The sequence below is a fragment of the Miniopterus natalensis genome, chromosome 1 (genome assembly GCF_054644295.1).
Source record: "Miniopterus natalensis isolate mMinNat1 chromosome 1, mMinNat1.hap1, whole genome shotgun sequence".
In the NCBI taxonomy this organism is placed as follows: Eukaryota; Metazoa; Chordata; class Mammalia; order Chiroptera; family Miniopteridae; genus Miniopterus; species Miniopterus natalensis.
In genome coordinates, this window is record NC_142081.1 from 189,144,525 (window position 1) to 189,163,525 (window position 19,001).

Consider the following 19,001-nt stretch of genomic DNA (forward strand, 5'->3'; position numbering starts at 1 on the left):
CCTCGACTGCCCTTTATGTCAGGAGCACGAGAATGACCCATTGTCCACTGGCCCTGGAGCTTGGTTGTTCCTAATCTCTGGATGCTCGGTGGCTGAGATGGCCTCCCACCTGGCCAGTGGGCCGCAGTCAGGGAGCCCCGTGAGTCCCAGATTTGTTCCTGTGTGGCTTCTTCCTGCCGATCCCTCATCCTCTGGCATGGCGTTTTCTCCACGACAGTCTGCCCCTGAGCTGCCCTCGCTGCCGCTTTGGTAAAGGCTTGCCACGAAAGAGAGTGACAGCCGCTGGCGAACCCAGGTGTGTGAGCAGCATCAGCAATGGATGAGGCCTCCCCGAGGCTGGACGACGACTGGAAGAAAGGACTTCAGCGAGAAGCGAGCTGGCAGGTAAGTGATGTCCTCGGCTCCAGACGGACCCAAATCTCTCCACTCTTTGAACCCAAGTCTGGGTAATTCCCACCAGTCTGTTTGCAGAAGTGCATTGTCTGCAGGCACATCCGTTTGGGAAAAGTCATCTTTAGTTTCCATTTCTTTTTAAACATGCAGATAAGACTCCAGATGAATTTACTTTAGATTACTGAGCAAGCTAATAGGGTTTTACAAATCTATAGGTGTTGCTAAATTTATGCTTTCTTAGTAAAGGCCCTTGAATGAACAAATTGCAGGTGGATATCAAAGGGAACACACAGATTTGGTTTGTGTGAGTGTAAGTTCATTGCAGCATAAACATTTAATACAACACCTGTCATCACACTTACTTTATGGTGTTGCAGCAACTTGGAATAAGGGCTTGGTTTAACCTATTTTAATGAGTTGACCATTCTTTGGATGCAGCTTGCGTGCCTTTCTTATTTATGCTGAACTCAATAGCTAGAAGCTCTGTGGCATGCAGAGAGTTCAAGCTAAAGGATTCATTTTGGTGTAGAGGCAGTTTTCATTAAAATATACAAAGCGGTAATGTTTATACGTTATAATACCTATTTCAAATTAGCAAAATTATATGCTCCTGTCTCGTAAGCTGCCAACTGAAATCCCTTCCTAAATCCTGTTGAATGGCTTTGATTACACCTCTTCACGTCACACATTACACACCTCTAATGCATATTTTTACGCATCCACTCCTTTGCCACTGAATTAGACAACAATATTGAAGAGCGATGCCAGAGCTCTTTTATTTTTTTCCTTTTAAATGCTGCTGCCTTATGGAAAAAGAACACCGTGCATGAAGCTTTTTCTAATGGGTGGTGGTGGTTAAAGTGAAACTGTGATTTTCCATTGTGTCTGCAGCAGAAAGTTTCGTATAGAAATGGTGATGTGGAATGAGCTGATTTCCAACCTTAATATTTAACAATAAGTCTCTCTTTTTATAAGAAGAGGGGAACTTTTCATAAGGTGTCTCCTTTGTGGTGGAAATCTCAGCGGAATGTAGTAGTGATGTTGACAGGTGTGTTCTGTTCTGAGTAGTGCGATGTTGAGGAAGGAGTTCAGGAAAACATCCTCTGGCCTGTGGTGCAACGAGACTCCTCCTGCTCCGAGTGGGAGCCGAAAGGGAGACAGGCAAATCTCTGCATGCCACTGTGAGGGTGTCATGTGAGGTCTCCAGGGGGTCTAAACAAGTATTCAGGTATTTTATGGTGTGTTGATGTGACTTTTGGATTTTTGTCTTTTGTTTACATGTTTTCCTCTAGCAAGTTGGCATCTTATGTGTCCTCTTCACTTCTCAGGAGGCTGAAAGAAGGCAGGATGTGAGGTGATGACTCAGAGAGCTCTGTGAACAAAATATTTAAACTCGAAACATTGATGCACCCTATCAATATGAGCATCCCATGAGTCTGTAGCTTGGTAATTTCCCCAAAGGCAGTTAATGAAAATGCTCTCTGTGCTGCTTGCTTCTGCTTCCCAAGATGTGATCCCGTACAGCTGGTCAACCCCTGGCATTCCCATTGTGGTAACTGAAGCCCTCCCCATAGCTCGTGGAGGCAGTGATTGTGAAAGGGGCATCCTGGTCTCTCATTTGGTCTCCCTGACTCTTGGTAACACATGGCATTGGGTGGAAAGGATGTCACAAGGTGTGGGCTCCAGCTTTGCCTGCCTCTGGCCCTCTAGCCCTCCATCAGGCCTGCCTGTTGTCTCCACTCTCCTGTCACCTGTATTGCCATGCTGGATCCCACATGCACAGGGTCACCCCATTTCAAGCTGATAATCAATCTGTTCCTAAGGGAAGACAATTTAAATCTGATGGGACTAGTTGAGGGACCTTTGTCATGAGAGTGACTTATTTTGGCCATCCATGGTAGTGATGGAGTTGGGGGAAGTTTTAAAAACCAATTGTGATTGATGCTCATGCTTTAATTTAGCTAAGTACTATATTTCTTATTGAAACTGATCCAATACCTTCCTACCTAGCTATAATTGACCAATTACAGTGCCAAGGTTTTTGTTTTTGTTTGTTTGTGTGTATGTGTGTGCTCCCATGCATGCCATCTCCCCAATCTTTCTAAGAAGCCTAGAAGGAAGATATGATCCCCCCCATTTTACAGATGAAGAAATTAAGACTCAAGGAGGTTATATAACCTGTCCAAAGCCATTCAGTATTCAAGTTCAGGCCTGTTTGACTCCAGTGCCTGTGCTCTTCTCCCCATTTTGGTTACTGCGCCATCTGAATTGAATTTTATCTCATTTTTTATCTATGGAATAACAGTCATGAGCAGCTGTGATGTGGGCAGGCAGGAAGCAAGAGGAAGAAAGGGAAAAGCATGCCGATCTTCTAATGGAATAATCAGTCTCTGAATCATGAAGACTTTAATAAAATGTTCTTTAATAGCTTATTTTTTAACCCTTACTCCTTACCAGGCACTAAGCTTTATTTCTAATTCACTTAAGTACTCTGACAGAGGGATATGATCTATTGTTATTGTACATATGGGGAAGCAGAGGCTGAGAGGTGTTAGGGAATGTACCCAAGGTCACATAGCTACTAAGGTGTTAAAAAGGGAAATGGACCTGCTTGAACCCAAAGCCTATACTCTTATACAAGGCTGCCTCTTAGAGTGTATTTTCCAATTACATTTCCATCATACATATTTTAACTGTCTCATCTCACAAATGATGTGATGAGATTTGGTCCTTGAGACATTCCTCTGATGGTATTTTTTAAAATAAATTAGGAGTTGGGCAAAAATGCCTTGCTCACCCACTTCTTCAGAATGCATTTTAATTGGATGCCATTTGCCTCAAATGAACCAGCTTACCCATGGAGTTAGAAATGAACTAGATACAACCCTAGAATCCACTGTAAATCTGAAAATACATTTAAGCATATAATTTGCACAGGAGAACCCATAATGGCTGTGTCAACGTTAATGCTCCCATCTTGCAAAGCCCACCTCAGCTCTGGGAGAAGCTCAGGAGTGGAGACGGCAGTGGCTTCTGCCACCAGGTAACCACCTGATGGCTGGCAAACCTACTTAAGGCAGTGCCTTTGCTTCTTTGCTTGTAAAGGAAGGTGCTTATATCCCAGTGAGGCCCTGGAGGGAAGGTGGGAGGAGACTTGATGATGCTTCATTGTTCTGGGCAATTGTCAATTGAAAGACATTATGGAGGGGCAGATGATTCATTTCTGGATGATGTCTGATGTTGGGTTGGTTCCCTTTAAAATGACTGATGTAATTGTAGTGTGGACTAGTCTATCGATATTGTCTGTCTGTGCCTGTCTCCCCCCACAAAATGATGACTCCCTCAAGGACAGAGATGCATTTTGTCTTTGTGTCTCTGCACTTAGCACCGAGCCTGGCACACACTCAGTCCTTGATATTTGCCCAGCTGAAGGGCATCGCAAATCTGATCTGGAAGGAAGCTGAGATGTGATCTGGCCCCGACGTTGCACTTGAAGAACCGAGGCTGAGAGAGGCTGAGTGGTGGCACCGAGTCCCACTGCTGGTTAGTAGGAGCAGGGATGATGTGCTCCCTCTTCAGCCCTCTTTCTTTGGGGTAGATTGCTTCTCTGTAAACTTCCTATGCCTCGACTTTGTCATCTGTAAAGTTGGAACTGGGGTACATTATCTATGCCTGATTATTTATCATTGTACCCCTATCTGGATAGGAGCTATAGCATAAGGTCAAGAATGAGATATAAAGCCAGACTTCTGCATTCTAACCTTGGTGTCATCAGTGTCTAACTATGTAACATTGGGAAAGTTTCTAATCTCTCTGTGCCTCAGTTTTCTCACTATGGCGATAATTATCCTAGCCCCTTATAAGGTTATTGTGAGGACTGCATGAGTTAGTTTGTGGAAAGCACTTAGAAGAGCAATTCAATAAGTACTGTTTAGTGACTATAGCATGCACTGTACATGCTAGCTACTACCCTATGTTATCTATTTAATGAGATCAGCCATATAACGTAGTTTTTTGTTTGTTTTTCTAATACCTACTGTGTGAAAGCACATCCACACTGAAGTGGATGAGAAAGTGATCAGACAAGTGATCCCTGAACTTGAAGTCATGGTGCGTAGAGTATGGTGAGTCATTATAGTTGTAAGATAGTCAAAAAATGCTCCGTGTATCATGGAAGCATTGAGGACTGGCTTCCAGTCTGTCTAAGGGGTCCCATGTAGAGGGTAATACCAGAGCTCATTAAGCAAAGAGAAGGAGTTAAGCCAGACAGATAACCCTTTAAGCCAAGAGAGAGAACATGTCAGAGGCAGGAAGGAGAGAGGTTCTAAAGTATGTGGTGAGCAGCCAGTTGTCCTTTGGGGCTAGCCTTTTGGGGTGATGCAGAAGTGCTGGAGATGAGTCCAAAGAGGTGGCAAGGGGAAAGGTCCTGTATGGTCAGACCAAATAGCTACAAATAGCAGTGGAGAGCTGTAGATAGGTTGTAAGCGGAGACATCAAACATGTTTTAAGAAACATAAGATCATTCTGGCTTTAGTGTGAGGATACATTGGAAGTACAATAAGACTAGAGACCAGAAACCCAGTTAAGAAGCTGGGTAACCCAGCTGGTTCTTAACCCAGTTAAGAACCACTTCAGGTGAGGGCTGGCTAGACCATGGAAACAATGTGGAGACGAAAGGGCAGACTCAGAAATATCTAGAAGATACAGCCTCAGGATTTGGTGAGTGATAGATGCAGTGTATAAGGGTATGGGAAGAATAAAATGACCCCCAGGTTTCTTTTTAGGGTGACTTGGTGAACATAGGTGCCACCATCTGAAAAGAGATAACCAGAGAAGAAGGCGATCTCTGGGCTCATGATAGGGTAGATAATAACTCACAAAATAGTGGATTAGAGGTGAGTTACAAGAAAAACAAATAACATAGATTATTTTTATACCAGGAGGGTAAACAAAACCCTGTGAGGACTTGGAAAGCCCAGAGGAAGTAATAACATCAGGAAGAGTTAACATTGACCAAGAGCTTACTCTGTGCCAAGAGCTGTTTTAAGCATTTGATTTATATTAACTCATAGAATCTTCACCATCACAACATTAAGGAGATGCAAGTAGTATCCTCACTTTGTAGATGAGGAAATTTCGGAAAGGTTAAGATCACTTAACTAGTACATGGGACCTAGGAAGCCTGGATCCAGAGCTTGTAAGTACCCTGGGATTATGTCCATCCATGTAGAGCAAGGGAGTAGGGACGATTTCACAGAGTAGGTGACCTTTGAGCCAGGTTTTTAAGGAGGAGTATAATTTTTGAGCAGTAAAACCCTGTTAGACTCCAGGCTCTACTACTTCACTGATGGTGGATATGTTCAACTTGGGACACAGAGAAAAGTCTCTTGTCCATCTCTTGGTTCAGCTGGTCTCCTAAGGTTATAGGACTGAGCTTGTCAAAGTAGTGTAGGCCATCTCCACAGCCCCCAACAGAGGGTACACATGGTGAAGGGGACCTCTACCAAGGCTGGCCCAGTGCTTAGCAGGTCTGTGCCCAGCAGGCCATGGAGTATGGGAAATGGTAGCCTGGAAACTAGAAGGCCTGACTGGGGAAAGTCTACCATTCCTAGATGTGTGACCTCAGGCAAGTCCTCACCCCTCTGAGCTGTTTCCTCCACTTTAGTGTGGATGTGCTATGCACATAGTAGGTATTCAAAGACGAGAAACAAAATACCCACCTCCCAGGTAAAAGTTCAGTGAAATAATATGTGTTTGAAAGCATGTTGTCCTATGGAAAGCATTTTTACAAGTGTAAGATTTTTTTTCTAGTAACTGAAAAGAAAGCGGAATTGTATGTTTGAAATAATACTGAATACAAAAATAGTTTTGTGTACTCTCTACCTTCCCTTCAAACTCCATTACCATTTTGTGTTTCAGTTTCCACATAGGAAGGAAAATAAACAGGTTTGGTGGTGTTTTCTCCTCTCAGGAAAAGATTCGTTTCTCCGTGTTAGAAGCACCTTAACATTGGGATCCATGGAACAGTGGTTCATATTTTGAGTTAACTTTCATGTTTAATCTGCTGCAAGACACTAATGTCATCTACCAAGTGAGGAAATCATGATGATGGGTCAAAATCAGCACCTGAGGATGTAGCCTGACCAGTTGTAACTTTATGTCGAGTGTGATGGGACAAACAAGAAATGGTTTGAAGGTAGAAGCTGTAAGAGTTTAGGTTCCTCAGAAAACAAATTCCATTTTTTCTTCTATTGTTATATTCTGGCACAATGGTATGTTTGAGAAGACCCCTTCGCTTGCTGGTTCTAATTATTCCTTGTTGCCTTTTAAATCATGCGGGACTCATTTATTTATTCATTTGCCCAAGAAGGTAAAGTGTTCGATGTGTGTCTTAGATTCAAATACCATAGATTTATGAGGCTAGAAGGGACATTGGGATGACAGGTCATTGTTTTCACCCTACATGCTCCTCAGTCTGAGCAGAAGCAAGTCCAAAAGGCTGAAGACAGATGACCTTATATAGCTTTCTCTATAATTCATTCGTTGGTCTAACAAACAATTCATAAGCTAAGGAAATTCTTCCTTGGGGTGGATTTAAACCACGCCCATTGCAGCACAAGACCAGTTCCACTCCTTTGTTCTTCCTGGAGGTGGGGAAAAACAGCTCAGTCACTGTCCTCAGGAATCAGCCTCCTGGCCTTGAGGATCATTATGAAGGCAGCCCTCAGTTTGGGCTTCTCAAGGCTAAGCAGCCTAAATCTGTAGGTGTAATTCTTCATTTCCATCTTGAGTTTCCACCTTCTCTAAGTCTGCTCCTTACCCTTAACTTCTATAGCCTAGAACTTTTTAAGAGGATCTAGCTAGAGCTCACCCGTGGTGATCTTCTCATTTATTGAGTGAGCTAATACACATGGATGGAGCTCCACATTTTAAATACTAGACCCCTGGGCAAAGCCCTGAGGGTACAATGATAAATAAAAACAGCATAAAGTAGCACTTAAGACACTGGTTCATACCCTGGATCACTGCTTACCAGCTGTATGGCCCTGCATTGTACTTGAACTCTAAGTCTCAGTTCCCTCGTGGGCAAAGTGAGATAAGCGTAGTATATGGCCTTATATAGCTGTCTCATAGGGTTGTTGTGAGGATAAATATATGTATTGCACTTGGAACAGTGGTTGAACCCTAGTTATAATCGTGGAAGTTTTAAATAAAATAAAAATTAAGATGCAGACGCTGCCTTCGAGTTGTGCCCTCTCTACTTGGAAGGATAAACATAAATAAACAATAAATTGTATGCTCAGTGCTCTAGTAGCAGTCTGGGCATGTAGGATGAAAGTTCAGAAGACCAAGAGGAATTATTCTTCAGGGCATCAGGAATGGCTCCACGGATCAAGGAAGGTGAGCCATTTCATATACTTAAGTTCACATATCATTGACTTATAAGCTGAGAGAGACCTTGGGATGACATCTCAGTCTTCATTTTTACCTACAGATCATTGGGTTGGCTCTTAGGAGAAGATTTAGGGCTTTTTAGGTGGTAAAGAGGTTGAGAAGGCATTTCAGTCAGAGAGAGCCTTACGAACCCAGACCGGCAAGCAAGTGTTGGGCACATGTTTGAAAAGCGGTTGGGTGGCTGGTTGTGCCCTGGGGTGTGATGGGCAGTGAGGCTGGGAGGAGGCGCTTCCATCTGGGTGGCATCAGATTGTGAATGGAGTTGGAAGCCTCGCGGAGGCGTTCGCCTTATCATTAACCAAATCCATGCTCATGGAGCTTTATTTTAAGAAGCTGAAGATCAGTTAAGAAGGCTGCCAAAGCACTTGATGTTTCTCTTCTAGTCGTTTTTTCACTGTCTTGGGTCAGAGCTATGTGTCAATCCCCGGAGGCCAGAAGCTGAATCTTACTCATTTCTCTGTTTCTCTCAGGGCCTAACATAGTACCAGGCACAGAGCAGGCTTAAGCCCTGTGTGTTGAATGTTGAAATCAAGTTGCCCTGCGCAGCCAGTGCCCTCGTCCGCCTATTCCGGGACAACCAATCGTGCTTATGCATGAATGAACCAATGCAAACAAATGAACCCAGGGATTTTGCAGTTTTCAAATTTGACTCAATTTCGAGCACCTCTTGGGAAGGGAACAGTTTTGTGTAAAACTCCAGAAATCCAATCTGAGAAACAAATTCTCCCTGTGGTGTCTTTGCCTCTTGCATTCAGCCTCCTGTTCTCCTGAGGCCACATTCATGGCTGGTTATTCTGACTGGGCCTGACGAGTCCTGCGTGAGCTTGACTTACACTTTCTTCTTGAGCATCAGCTCTCATAGCTTACAATTCACTCCGACAATGGCTGAAGCCCATTTGAGAGGCGGAGGGCAGACTTTCAAAGAAGGCTGAGGGGAAAAGGCAGCTCTTGAGTACCTAAAGAGACAAATATGTTTTACATCAAGTTCCCCTGAAAAAATGTCAACAGAAGTGAGAAATGCTCAAGTTGTAGCGGCTGGTTGAATCTAGCGATTCTCACTTGGGGCGCAAAAGCCACAATTTTCTATCTAATTCTCTACTCAATCATTCCATGGCCCCTGTCTCAAGCTCAATTTAAGCTCAGTCCCCAGTACACAGAGCCACTGTACAGCGTATAAAGAAATGACTGGCTCAGGGACTGAGGGGAAGACAGAGCCATGTGGTGACCCAAAGCTTGAGTTACCAAGTCATCCTGGGATCACATGACATCTCCCTCCCATGACTCTTACAAAGTCCATGAAAAATAGGTCATTTCTTCTTTAGCCTTTAAATTGTGATTATCTCCATCAACAGGATAGTGTGATCAGCATAGCCTGATGTGTCTGTTCAAACGCTCACCCATGTGTTAGGGAAACCATCAAATTTAGTGGAGACTGGGCAGGGGTGGGGGTGGGGGGGCCTGGATTGCAAGTTTGCTGCCTCTAGGATTCTGAATTGAAATGGAGATGGGCTGGCTCTCTACAGAACTCCTTTACTATTGGGCTGCTAGTCTTTTTCAGAGGAGATCAGGTGAGCAGTAAATACTCCTGCTCTTTAGGGAGAGTGTCTTAGAAACTGTTGGAACTTTCCTGACACATGTCAAGTGTATTTCAGTTTCCAGAAGCACTTTTCCATGTATACTCTTTGTTCATTCCCATCCTAGGAAGGAAATGGCAGCTGTGTTATTATTACCAATTGTCAAATGGAGACACTTGGGGCTGGCAGGTTAAGAGCCTTGTCCAGCAGGGCCAAGACTAGAACCTGGATCTGACGTGCAATCCTGTGCTTGTTCACTCAGATAGATCTGTCTCTCTGTTCACTGGTCAAGGGTAAAGTTTCCCAAAGTGTGTAAAAAATGGTGTCCTTACATGAACACTTAATTAACCTCCATCAATTGCCCCCTTCTTTAAAAAGTGTAACATTTAAAGCTGAAATCTTTTATTTAAAGCTGAAATCTTTTATTGGTTCTGAGGAAGAGGTCCTCCCTCCAGCCCCAGCTGTGGAAATGCCTGGTGAAGAGGCAGGATACTCACGTCCCTCCGTGCTGACCACAGTGCTGCAGGCCTGGGCTTTGTGCAGTGGTGGAAATCCACCTGGCTGTCACACAGTCAGTAACCTGGGATGTGCTGCAGAAACACACAATATGTGTGACACTCTAACAGACATTATTTTTAGCATTGCTGGAGTCCTTTCTCACCTGGGAAAAGGAGGCACACTGTCTCCTGCAGCAGCTCGTTGCAGAGATGTGACTTAAATAGCATGCATCGCCCCAACCCCGCCGTGTGGGGGACTCACGTTTCAGTGAATCAGGGATCTGAACTAATGAGGTCCAGATGTTTTCTCGACAAATTTTTGGAAACTGAAGTGGTCAAGAGGTCACATGCTACAGCTTAGTTATTTGTGTGGGAATAATACTAAACTCTTAGATGCACAGGTCTTTGAAATCTTTTCTTGTCTTTGGTACTTGATCTTGGTGTTCACACAGATCTTGGGGAACCACGAGGGTGCATCTTATGTTGTACTTTTCCTGCATCATTAATGTATTTCTTTATGTCTAATTTCATCTGCCTAGATTCATTCTACTCTTCCCTCTCCCATCTCTTTTCTCAACCAAAAAACCAAAAAAATCCTCATAGTCATCCTTAAAAACTCCTATCACTAAGTCAGGCTTACTTGAAATTCTGGAATATAATGGTAGTTATATCACCCACAAGGATGAGCTCCGGAGTCAAAGAAATGTGGGGTTGAATCCTGCTTTGCCATTGACTAGTTGGATGAACTTGGATATATGTTCACAGTTTCATTCATGCCAACCTACTACATGGGACAGAAGTAAGATATAGAAAAGAGGAGACAAAAATGATCATATTATCAGGTAAAATTATTGTCCACAAGAAAGCAAAAATATTCAGAAAAACTGAAAAATTATTAGAAAAAATGCTATTTGAATTGGCTGATTCAACATAAATATTCAAAATTTAATAACTTCCTAGTATAATAATGATAACCAGTTAGAAAATATGAAGATAGAAATCATTGAAAATAGTACTAAAGTATAAACTGTCTAGGAATAAACTCAGTAATAACACAGACTCTGTAGGCAGAAAACAGTAAAATTTTAATAGAAGACATGATAAAGGCTTGGATACATGGAAAAAGGTATCATCTTCTTAGAAAAAAGGGATGAACACTGTCAACACTTTGCTTCTTCTCAAATGAATGTACATATTTAATGTAGTTCTAATCGAAATCATGTTGCCGCTGCTGTTTTCTGGAAACTTGACCAAGGATTCTAAAGTTCATCTTGAATAATAAATAGAGCAGAAGAGCTAAAAACATATTTAAAAAGAAGAGCAGTAAAGCAGGCTTTTTGGTAGCAGATATTATAATGTTATGATAATTAAAACAGGATGTTGATGGGGCAAGAATCAATAGACAAATGAGGTTGAAACAGACCAGAAGCAGGCTCTAGGAAAAATAAGAGTTTAGGATGGGAATGTGGTCCAGGTTGGATGACATGTTGATGCAGGAACCGACAACTCTGCAATAAGTGTTGTTGAGTCACCTGGTTTACTGACCTGGAAAAAATACTACAAATTAAATTTCAGAGGGGGAGGGGTAAAACATAAAATTCAAAAAAATATAAATAAAAGGAGAAAATATAGATTACTATTTATCTGATCTTGGATTGGGAAGGCTTTCTAAGCATAGAGGAAAAGAGTGATAATTTTCATTATGTAAAAATTAAAAAATTCTCTATGTCAGAAATGTAATAAACAAACAAACAAACAACAAAAGCCAACTAATAGTAAAGTGGGAAATATTTTTGACAAGTCTGGTCTAAAAGGCTTGATATCTTAAAAATTTTTTTAAATCTTCACCCAGGGATGATTTATTTTTAATTATTGATTTTTAGAAAGAGAGAGTTGTGAGAGAGAAGCGTCAATTGGTTGCCTCCCATCCCCACCCCAACTGGGGATTGACCTGCCACCTAGGTATGTGCCCTGACCAGAAATCGAACCCGTAACCTTTTGGTGTATGGGACTATGCTCCAACTGAGCCACCCGGCAAGGGCAAGGCTTGATATCTTTAACAAATTAAGAGTTCATATAAATAAGGAGTAACCTAACATTACACAGGGGAAAAAATGAGTTTGATTTATGAGCAATTAACAGGAGATATATGTTATCAATAAATGTATGAAACAAGTTATAGTCATATATGTCAGAAGAGAAATCCAAATAAAACCAATTACAAGACACAACTGGCGAAGATTTTGAGAAGCCAAGATGTTGGTGATGATGGGTTGGATCCCACATGGCCACTGCGTCTGCATTTTGGGGTTTTAATGATTACCACCTTTCTGGAAATCAACTAGATAATATATAGCAATAGCTTAATTTTTTAAAAAAACTTGACTTAATATTATTCTAAAAATAGATCTTAATGCAGTTATCAGAGACAAAAATATAACTTCATGTAAAAAGATGTTGGTTTTAATGTTGTTTAAAGTTGTATGACTCATCTTAAATTTCCAGTTAAGGTGAATGGTTAGACATACTAAGATATAGGCATCAAAATGGTGTTTTTGGTATTTTATGTGGGGAAGAATGCTTTTGATACAATATTAAGTGAAAATAGTGGAAAATATATTTTGGATTAAATACGGTGCCTGAAACCCAACAAAAGACAGCAAAGATATAAAAAAGGTTTAAACCCCAAAGGACAGAGAGAATAAAAGAAGAGATGACATCGGTGAACAAATAAAATAACTACATTTGAAAGCTCAGAAGGGAATATCCAAATGGCCACTGGCTTGTGACAGAGTTACAACAAGAATGAAATGTAAGCTTGTAGCGGGAGGGTCAACAAAACGCGGGCCGTCTGCACGGCCCAAGTCTGGAAAAGCTTTGGAATTGGATGGACCGGGCGCCTTGGAAGGCGAGGACCAGAGGCAGGATGGAAGAAGGGTGACCGGGCTGGAGGAACGCAGGACCAGAGGCAGATCCCACTGGTCTGGGGCAGAAAAGACAGTCTATAGCCTAATGAAGTTGAGCCGGGTGAGATTTGGATTTGCGGGCAAGCAGGCACCGTGGAGAGACAGGTAATATGCAACAAGGAAAATAAGGAGGTCCCAGGTGGAAGTCTCCATACTGAACAGTGGGGCCCCAGTTCCCTCTTCTCTTCCGAAGCGCTGGCAGCTCACCTTATGCTCTGCAGAGAGGGGAGCGAAGGTTTCCTTCCTGGGGAAACGGGCCAGCTGAATAGAAGAGGCTTCGTAGGAAAAGGTCAGCTCTGGCCCATGTCACACCGCAGCCAAGCCCACCACTTGTAACTCCTTCCCCTGCCCCTGGAACTGCCCATCGGTCTTGGGTGTTGGACTCTGAAATGGAGCAGATGACCAGATTTTACTGGAAGGCCTCTTATATGAAAGAGAGAGACTTATATGAAAGAGAGAGAAACGACAACGAATTGGAGCAAACTAAGGCCATGCAGAGCAGAGGAAAGCATCCTACCTCTCACTGTTTCTTCCCACACTTCCAAGGTGGAGGACCCAATAGAAATTTCATTCCCTGTAAACTTGTACTGAATTTGTGATCGTCTAACCACTATGCTTGTACACCTGAAACTAATGCAGAATAATACTGCATGTAAACTGTAGTTGAAATTTTTTTTTTAATTTTAAAAAGTAACTGGTGATTTTATTATGGATTCCATGGGATTTTCTAAGGGGCAGGAATTGTGCTGTTAAGAAAACAATTTTGTAAGGGTAGGTGGGATTAATATATAAATTGTGATTTGAGTGGCCTGGACTTGTTGTCGGTCTGGGTCTGGGTTTGAGGACTGACTCTTCCACTGATTAGCTGTCATGGGCAATCTATTTCATCTCTTCAAGCTTTGGTTTTCTCACCTGTGAAAAGGAATAAAAATAATAGGTATCTCATGGGATCAAATCAGATAATGAATATAAAGGAATGAACACAGTGCCTGGCTCATACCAGAGCTGAGGGCATGTTCATGACAATGGGAGCAGTAGAAACATAGTGTGGGGTAGGGAGCGGGGGGCGTAGTGGGTCTCAGTAAACCCACTATGGACATTGCACCTTCTGGTCATATTTATAATGCTGAAATTACATCACATGGCTGTTGGGAACTATGACAGGAAAATGTGAGAGGAACCTGCAGATATGCAGGGGAGCTAGTCAAAGTGATGAGGCACCCATTTAGGTCTCACGTCTTCAACTGCTGTTATGGGTTAGAAGCTGGCCCTACCTCTGTTTGTGGTATTTAACAATGGAGCAAAACTAAGGTAGTAATATATTACAAACTTTATCATTTCTCCCACTTATCCACCAAGTACTTTATGGGACACCTCTGAATATGACAGTAGGTCTGAGAATTATTTGAAAATTTCATAGGTTCCAAAAAGTTGCTAAGCAAAAGTGGGATGCTTGACCTTGATCCCTGGCCTTTAGAGGTGACTCTGGTGGAGACCACCAGCAATCACACATTTTCACAAGGAAGAAGAATGGGCACCCCTAGGTTGCTTGGTCTATAATGTCAAGCCAGTATGGCGATTTTCTTGTTTTTAAGAAACACACCAGTCATGGTACAGAGTATTTTCAAAACATGATATATTATTTGGTGACAAGCCCTGTTCTCTGATATATGAGGTGGAGATGGGTTCATATAAACCTGAAGGTTTCCACAGAGGGGGAGTAGTTGCCTTCCCCTCTGGGGAAATGATGCATTTCTGTCTCACCTGAAAGTTTTCCTTGGCTTCTGGGATTTGAAGGGAAGAGAGTGATCATGAGGGCTCACTTCAGAGCAAAGAGCTGGAATCTGTGAGGGGCGCCAGGAGGTCTTCCTTCTGCTGTCCAGGAAAGCGCTCTCTGCCTCTTAGGGAAGGCAGGAGCATCCTGTTCACTGTACTTTGTTCATATCGAGGTTCAGAACACCCAACATCTCTGTGCAGATCAGGGGATGCAGGAAACACTTGGTCAGGCAGATGCTTAAGGGCCAAAGTGTTCAGTCATTTGTACCCCACTGCGCTGGGCAAATAGCTTCAGCCAGTGGGAGTTCCCAGCAGGATAATACTTTCTCCAGGCTTTCGGAGAATTCTGTGAAGGAACCAAAGGGCAAGGCTGACTTCACAGCACAGAGATGAGGCCAGGGAAAGGAGTGAAGAGGGTTATGTGGGAGAAATGTCTTCCGTGGAGCAAGGTGATATAAAGAAAGAAACCGTCAGGGAAACTGGGGAAGGTGGCGGAGGTGAAGGCCGCTCATGTGTGTGGTAGTTTATGTTTAATTCTCACACCAAACCTAGGATATAATTCTGTAATTATTCCCATTCATGGACAAGGAAACTGAAGGGTGGAGAACTTGGCGCTCTGTAGGGTGCCCACGCTCACAGGGGTGTTAGTAAATAGCATCTTCTCAGGTCTCCCTGGTTCCGAAGGCTGTCAAGGAAATTTAACCCCTTTCCAGGTATTTTCCAGTTACTGGAAATCCTCCTTGCTGGGGTCCTCCCTTCTTAGTGTTTGTTAGGCCAATCCACTTTTTCTTCTGGTGACGATTTGCTTTAATGGAACCCTCTACATGCCTGAGGAGGAGGGTTTGGGCATCCAGGCTAAGGGCTATTTCCAGGTCTCTCTTTGGGTGTGGGCTGGAATGTGACCCACCAGGAGCCATCCAAAGACATCACAGCCCTTCCCTGCCCTCTCTCCTGCTCTCCAACAGGCTCACATTCCACAGATTGAGACACACAGCTGGCTAACAAGGCCTTGCGATTGCCTGTAGAGAGGAAAGGCCAGTTTAATGCTAGTCAGTAGCATGAAATTGGCCAAATCCTGGCTCTGCCTCTACAAGCTGTGAGAACTTGACAACTTACTTAGCCTCCTTGAGCTAAGCTCTGTGTTTCCTCATCTGTAGAGTGATGATCATAATGGTAGCTGCCTCAAGGGCTGCCATGCGGATTAAATAAGAAAATATCATCATCATCATCATCATCATCAGTCACTATCATCCCCAAAGAGCCTGCACATACTCTGTGCTCAGGGCATGTTGACTCTTTTCAGCTGGGACTGGCTTCAGTTATCGGGAGTTTGGATTTACAGGAGTAAGGGTTAGTTAAGAAAGAGAAGGGAAAGCCGAAATGAGACAATGCTTGTGAATATAAGATCCCGATGTCTCTACTCTTGACTTCTCTATGAACAGTTCAATCATCTCGTTCCACCCATACACACACACACACACACACACACACACACACACACACACACATTTTTATTATGGATAAAGTCCACCATTCACCAGAATACTCTGGAAACCATTTCTCAGAAAAATGGAAGTTTTCTGGGTCACTTTTACATACTGAATGAGAGAAGACATCAGGTAGCATTTTAGAAGACACCTGGGCTCCTTGCTATCCTTGAAACTTTGGAGCTATTGTTCATATTTCTCTTAAGTGCAACTCTAGCTGGACTTAAACTAAAGGCAAATTTGACATGGCAAGTCTGAGTGCTTTCAGGAACTTCCATCTACTGACTGTTCCTTCAGCAAGTCTCACTTGGCCAGCAATTCCCTGTGTAGCTGCATTGTGCCAGTGTTTCTACCAGGTTTGTCTCCCTGGAGCCAATGGGCTCTTTGAGGAGTCATTGGATTTCTCTTGCATCTCTGAGCAAGGCTGAGTCATTCTCAGCCTGTTAAGATACCAGGAGCCTTTCAGACAATCATGGTTTATGTTGAGGCTGCTTGAGGTTGCCTGGGGAAGTTTGTAGTGCATTTCAAGAAGGTTATTTTAGAATTCTTTGATCACTGGGTGCACGGGGCCTGTAGATTGCCACTGATGGAAGGGTGGGGCACTGGGCCAAGTGGCTAAGCCATTAAGAATCAAGTTTCTGCCTGGATGGAGTGGCTCAGTTGGTTGAGCATAATCCTGTACACCAAAAAGTTGCCCATCCGATCATGCATTTCTCTCTCTCTCTCTCCCTCTCCCCACCCCCCTTTCCCTTCCTCTCTCTAAGCATGTCCCTGGGTAAAGATTAAAAAAATAATAATAATAAAGTTTCTCCTTTTTTATGTGTGTGTTTGAATTTCCAATTTTCAGATTTATAAGAGCAAGTAATTATAACACCAATTAAATTAGTGAAAAAATCTACAAAACTAAAGAAATGCTATTCTTGTTGAATAATATACATACATAAAATTAGAGCAATTCACAAATGCAGAATCCTAATGTTATATTAGATAGTTGCAAATGTGAAGCCTGCATTCCCATTTCCATTGCAGATCTGCTTTCTTTCAGTTTGAAGGACTGTTTCCCTTAACAAAAAACTCTAATGTTTTATTTTAGCCTAAAGGGATAACTTTCATGCCAGATTTGTTGTAAATGATTTTTTGAAGTTTTGAAGAAATAAAATATTTTTATTTTACTCTCATTATTTTTTTTATTTTGTTCTGGGAGAACTCAAACGTAAATGAACTTTAAAAGTTGAAACTTGTCACCTGTCTAGTTTCCAGGGAGGCGAGATTGCTCATGAACTAAGAATTGTTTGGAGAGAAATGAATGGAGAGCAGGTGTAGAGTGCCTGGCCTCAGAAGGGAGATTAGGATCGTTTTGCCCCAGTTGGTCTTCTCAGTGACCCTTGTAAACTGTGTAAAATCAATATGCATGTCTAAAATTCAATAGGATATCCAGCCCCATCAAGCAAGATATGAACTGAAATAATCTAAAGTCTCTTCTAGCTTTAATTTAAACATTTAAAAAAATCAAAGTATGTGCTTATAATATTTTATTTTAAAAAATCAAATATTTCAAAACTACTATAATGAGAAACAGTTGGCCCACCTCGAGCCCCATTCCTTAGTGGCAGATGCCATTGCCCACTCCTGCTTTTTAGGCTACAGCAAAGCAAAACAAAAACTTACATATTCTCATTTAAACTGCCATTTAAAATTTCAAATTCTTAAGTGAAGCTTAATAACTGATTAGAATTGATGGGTGAACTCTGTCCCTAGAATTAGGAGTGTGAGAATGGGAAAATGCTTCATAATGTAGACTACCTTGTTTTTATCATTAATGAAGAAAACAGTCTAGCCCTGGCCGGCATGGCTCAGTGGTTAGAGCATCAGCCCATGCACCGAAGGGTTGCAGGTTCAATTCCCAGTCAATGGCACCTACCTGGGTTGCAGGTTCGATTCTGACCCGTCTGGGTGCGTGCTGGAGGTAACCAATCGATGTCTCTGACATTGATGTTTCCCTCCCTCCCTCCCTCCCTCCCTCCCTCCCTCCCTCCCTCCCTCCCTCCCTCCCTCCCTCCCTCCCTCCCTCCCTCCCTCCTTCCCTTCCACTCTCTCTAAAAATCAATGGGAAAATATCCTCAGGTGAGGATTAACAACAACAAAAGAAAAACAAAAAAGAGAGAGAGAGAAGAAAAAGACAGAGAACACAAGCTAGAGAGGGGCTCTGACTTGCCCAAGTCAAACAGTTAGTTTCGACACTACAAAGTAGAATTTGAGTCTGATGCCCTTTCCCTTCTACCTGCTGCTTCACAAGATTTATTTTGACACAATTCAGGCACATTCTGAACAGTGCTCTGGTAAACTAGTCCTTTTCTTTAGACAGTTAAACTGTTTTAAAATGCCAATTAATATGAATGCAATAAGAACAATACATTTGTCATTTAGATGCACTTATAAAATTGACTCAGTTTGGCAGAAAAAAAGCCCATAGGCAGTTTGGAACAGGAGAAATAAAGCATTATTGATACAAGGAACTGTGTGATGTTAGAAAGTATAATCGGTAGGAGCTTTCCAATGTTCATGTGAAGTTCTGGTCATATCTTTCCATACTTGGTTCCTTCAGTTTGCCATTAGATGAGGAAAGAGAGTATTGATAGTTCAGGGATTATGGAAAAGATAATAGTGAGACTGAGGAAATGGAGAGTGTAAAGATTGGGGAAATAGAAATCAGAATTTGTGGTGCATGTGTGTGTGTGTCTGTGTAATATATATATATATATATATGTGTGTGTGTGTATGTGTGTGTGTATATATGGAGGCAATGATGGTAAATTAGAGGTAAGAGTAAAGGGAGTGCTCTGGAGTTCTAGA

The 19,001-nt window shown here is 42.4% G+C and overlaps 1 protein-coding gene across 1 annotated transcript in view; it reads left to right on the forward strand.

The window, feature by feature from the left end:
• Positions 1-270: 270 nt before the first annotated feature.
• PPARGC1A (PPARG coactivator 1 alpha) overlaps positions 271-19,001 on the forward strand; it is a 280,818-nt gene continuing 262,087 nt past the window's right edge. The window contains exon 1 of the mRNA XM_087828004.1: positions 271-384. Within this exon, the coding sequence (XP_087684130.1) occupies positions 316-384 (69 nt within the window). The 5' untranslated portion in view covers positions 271-315. The remainder of the gene's footprint in view (positions 385-19,001) is intronic.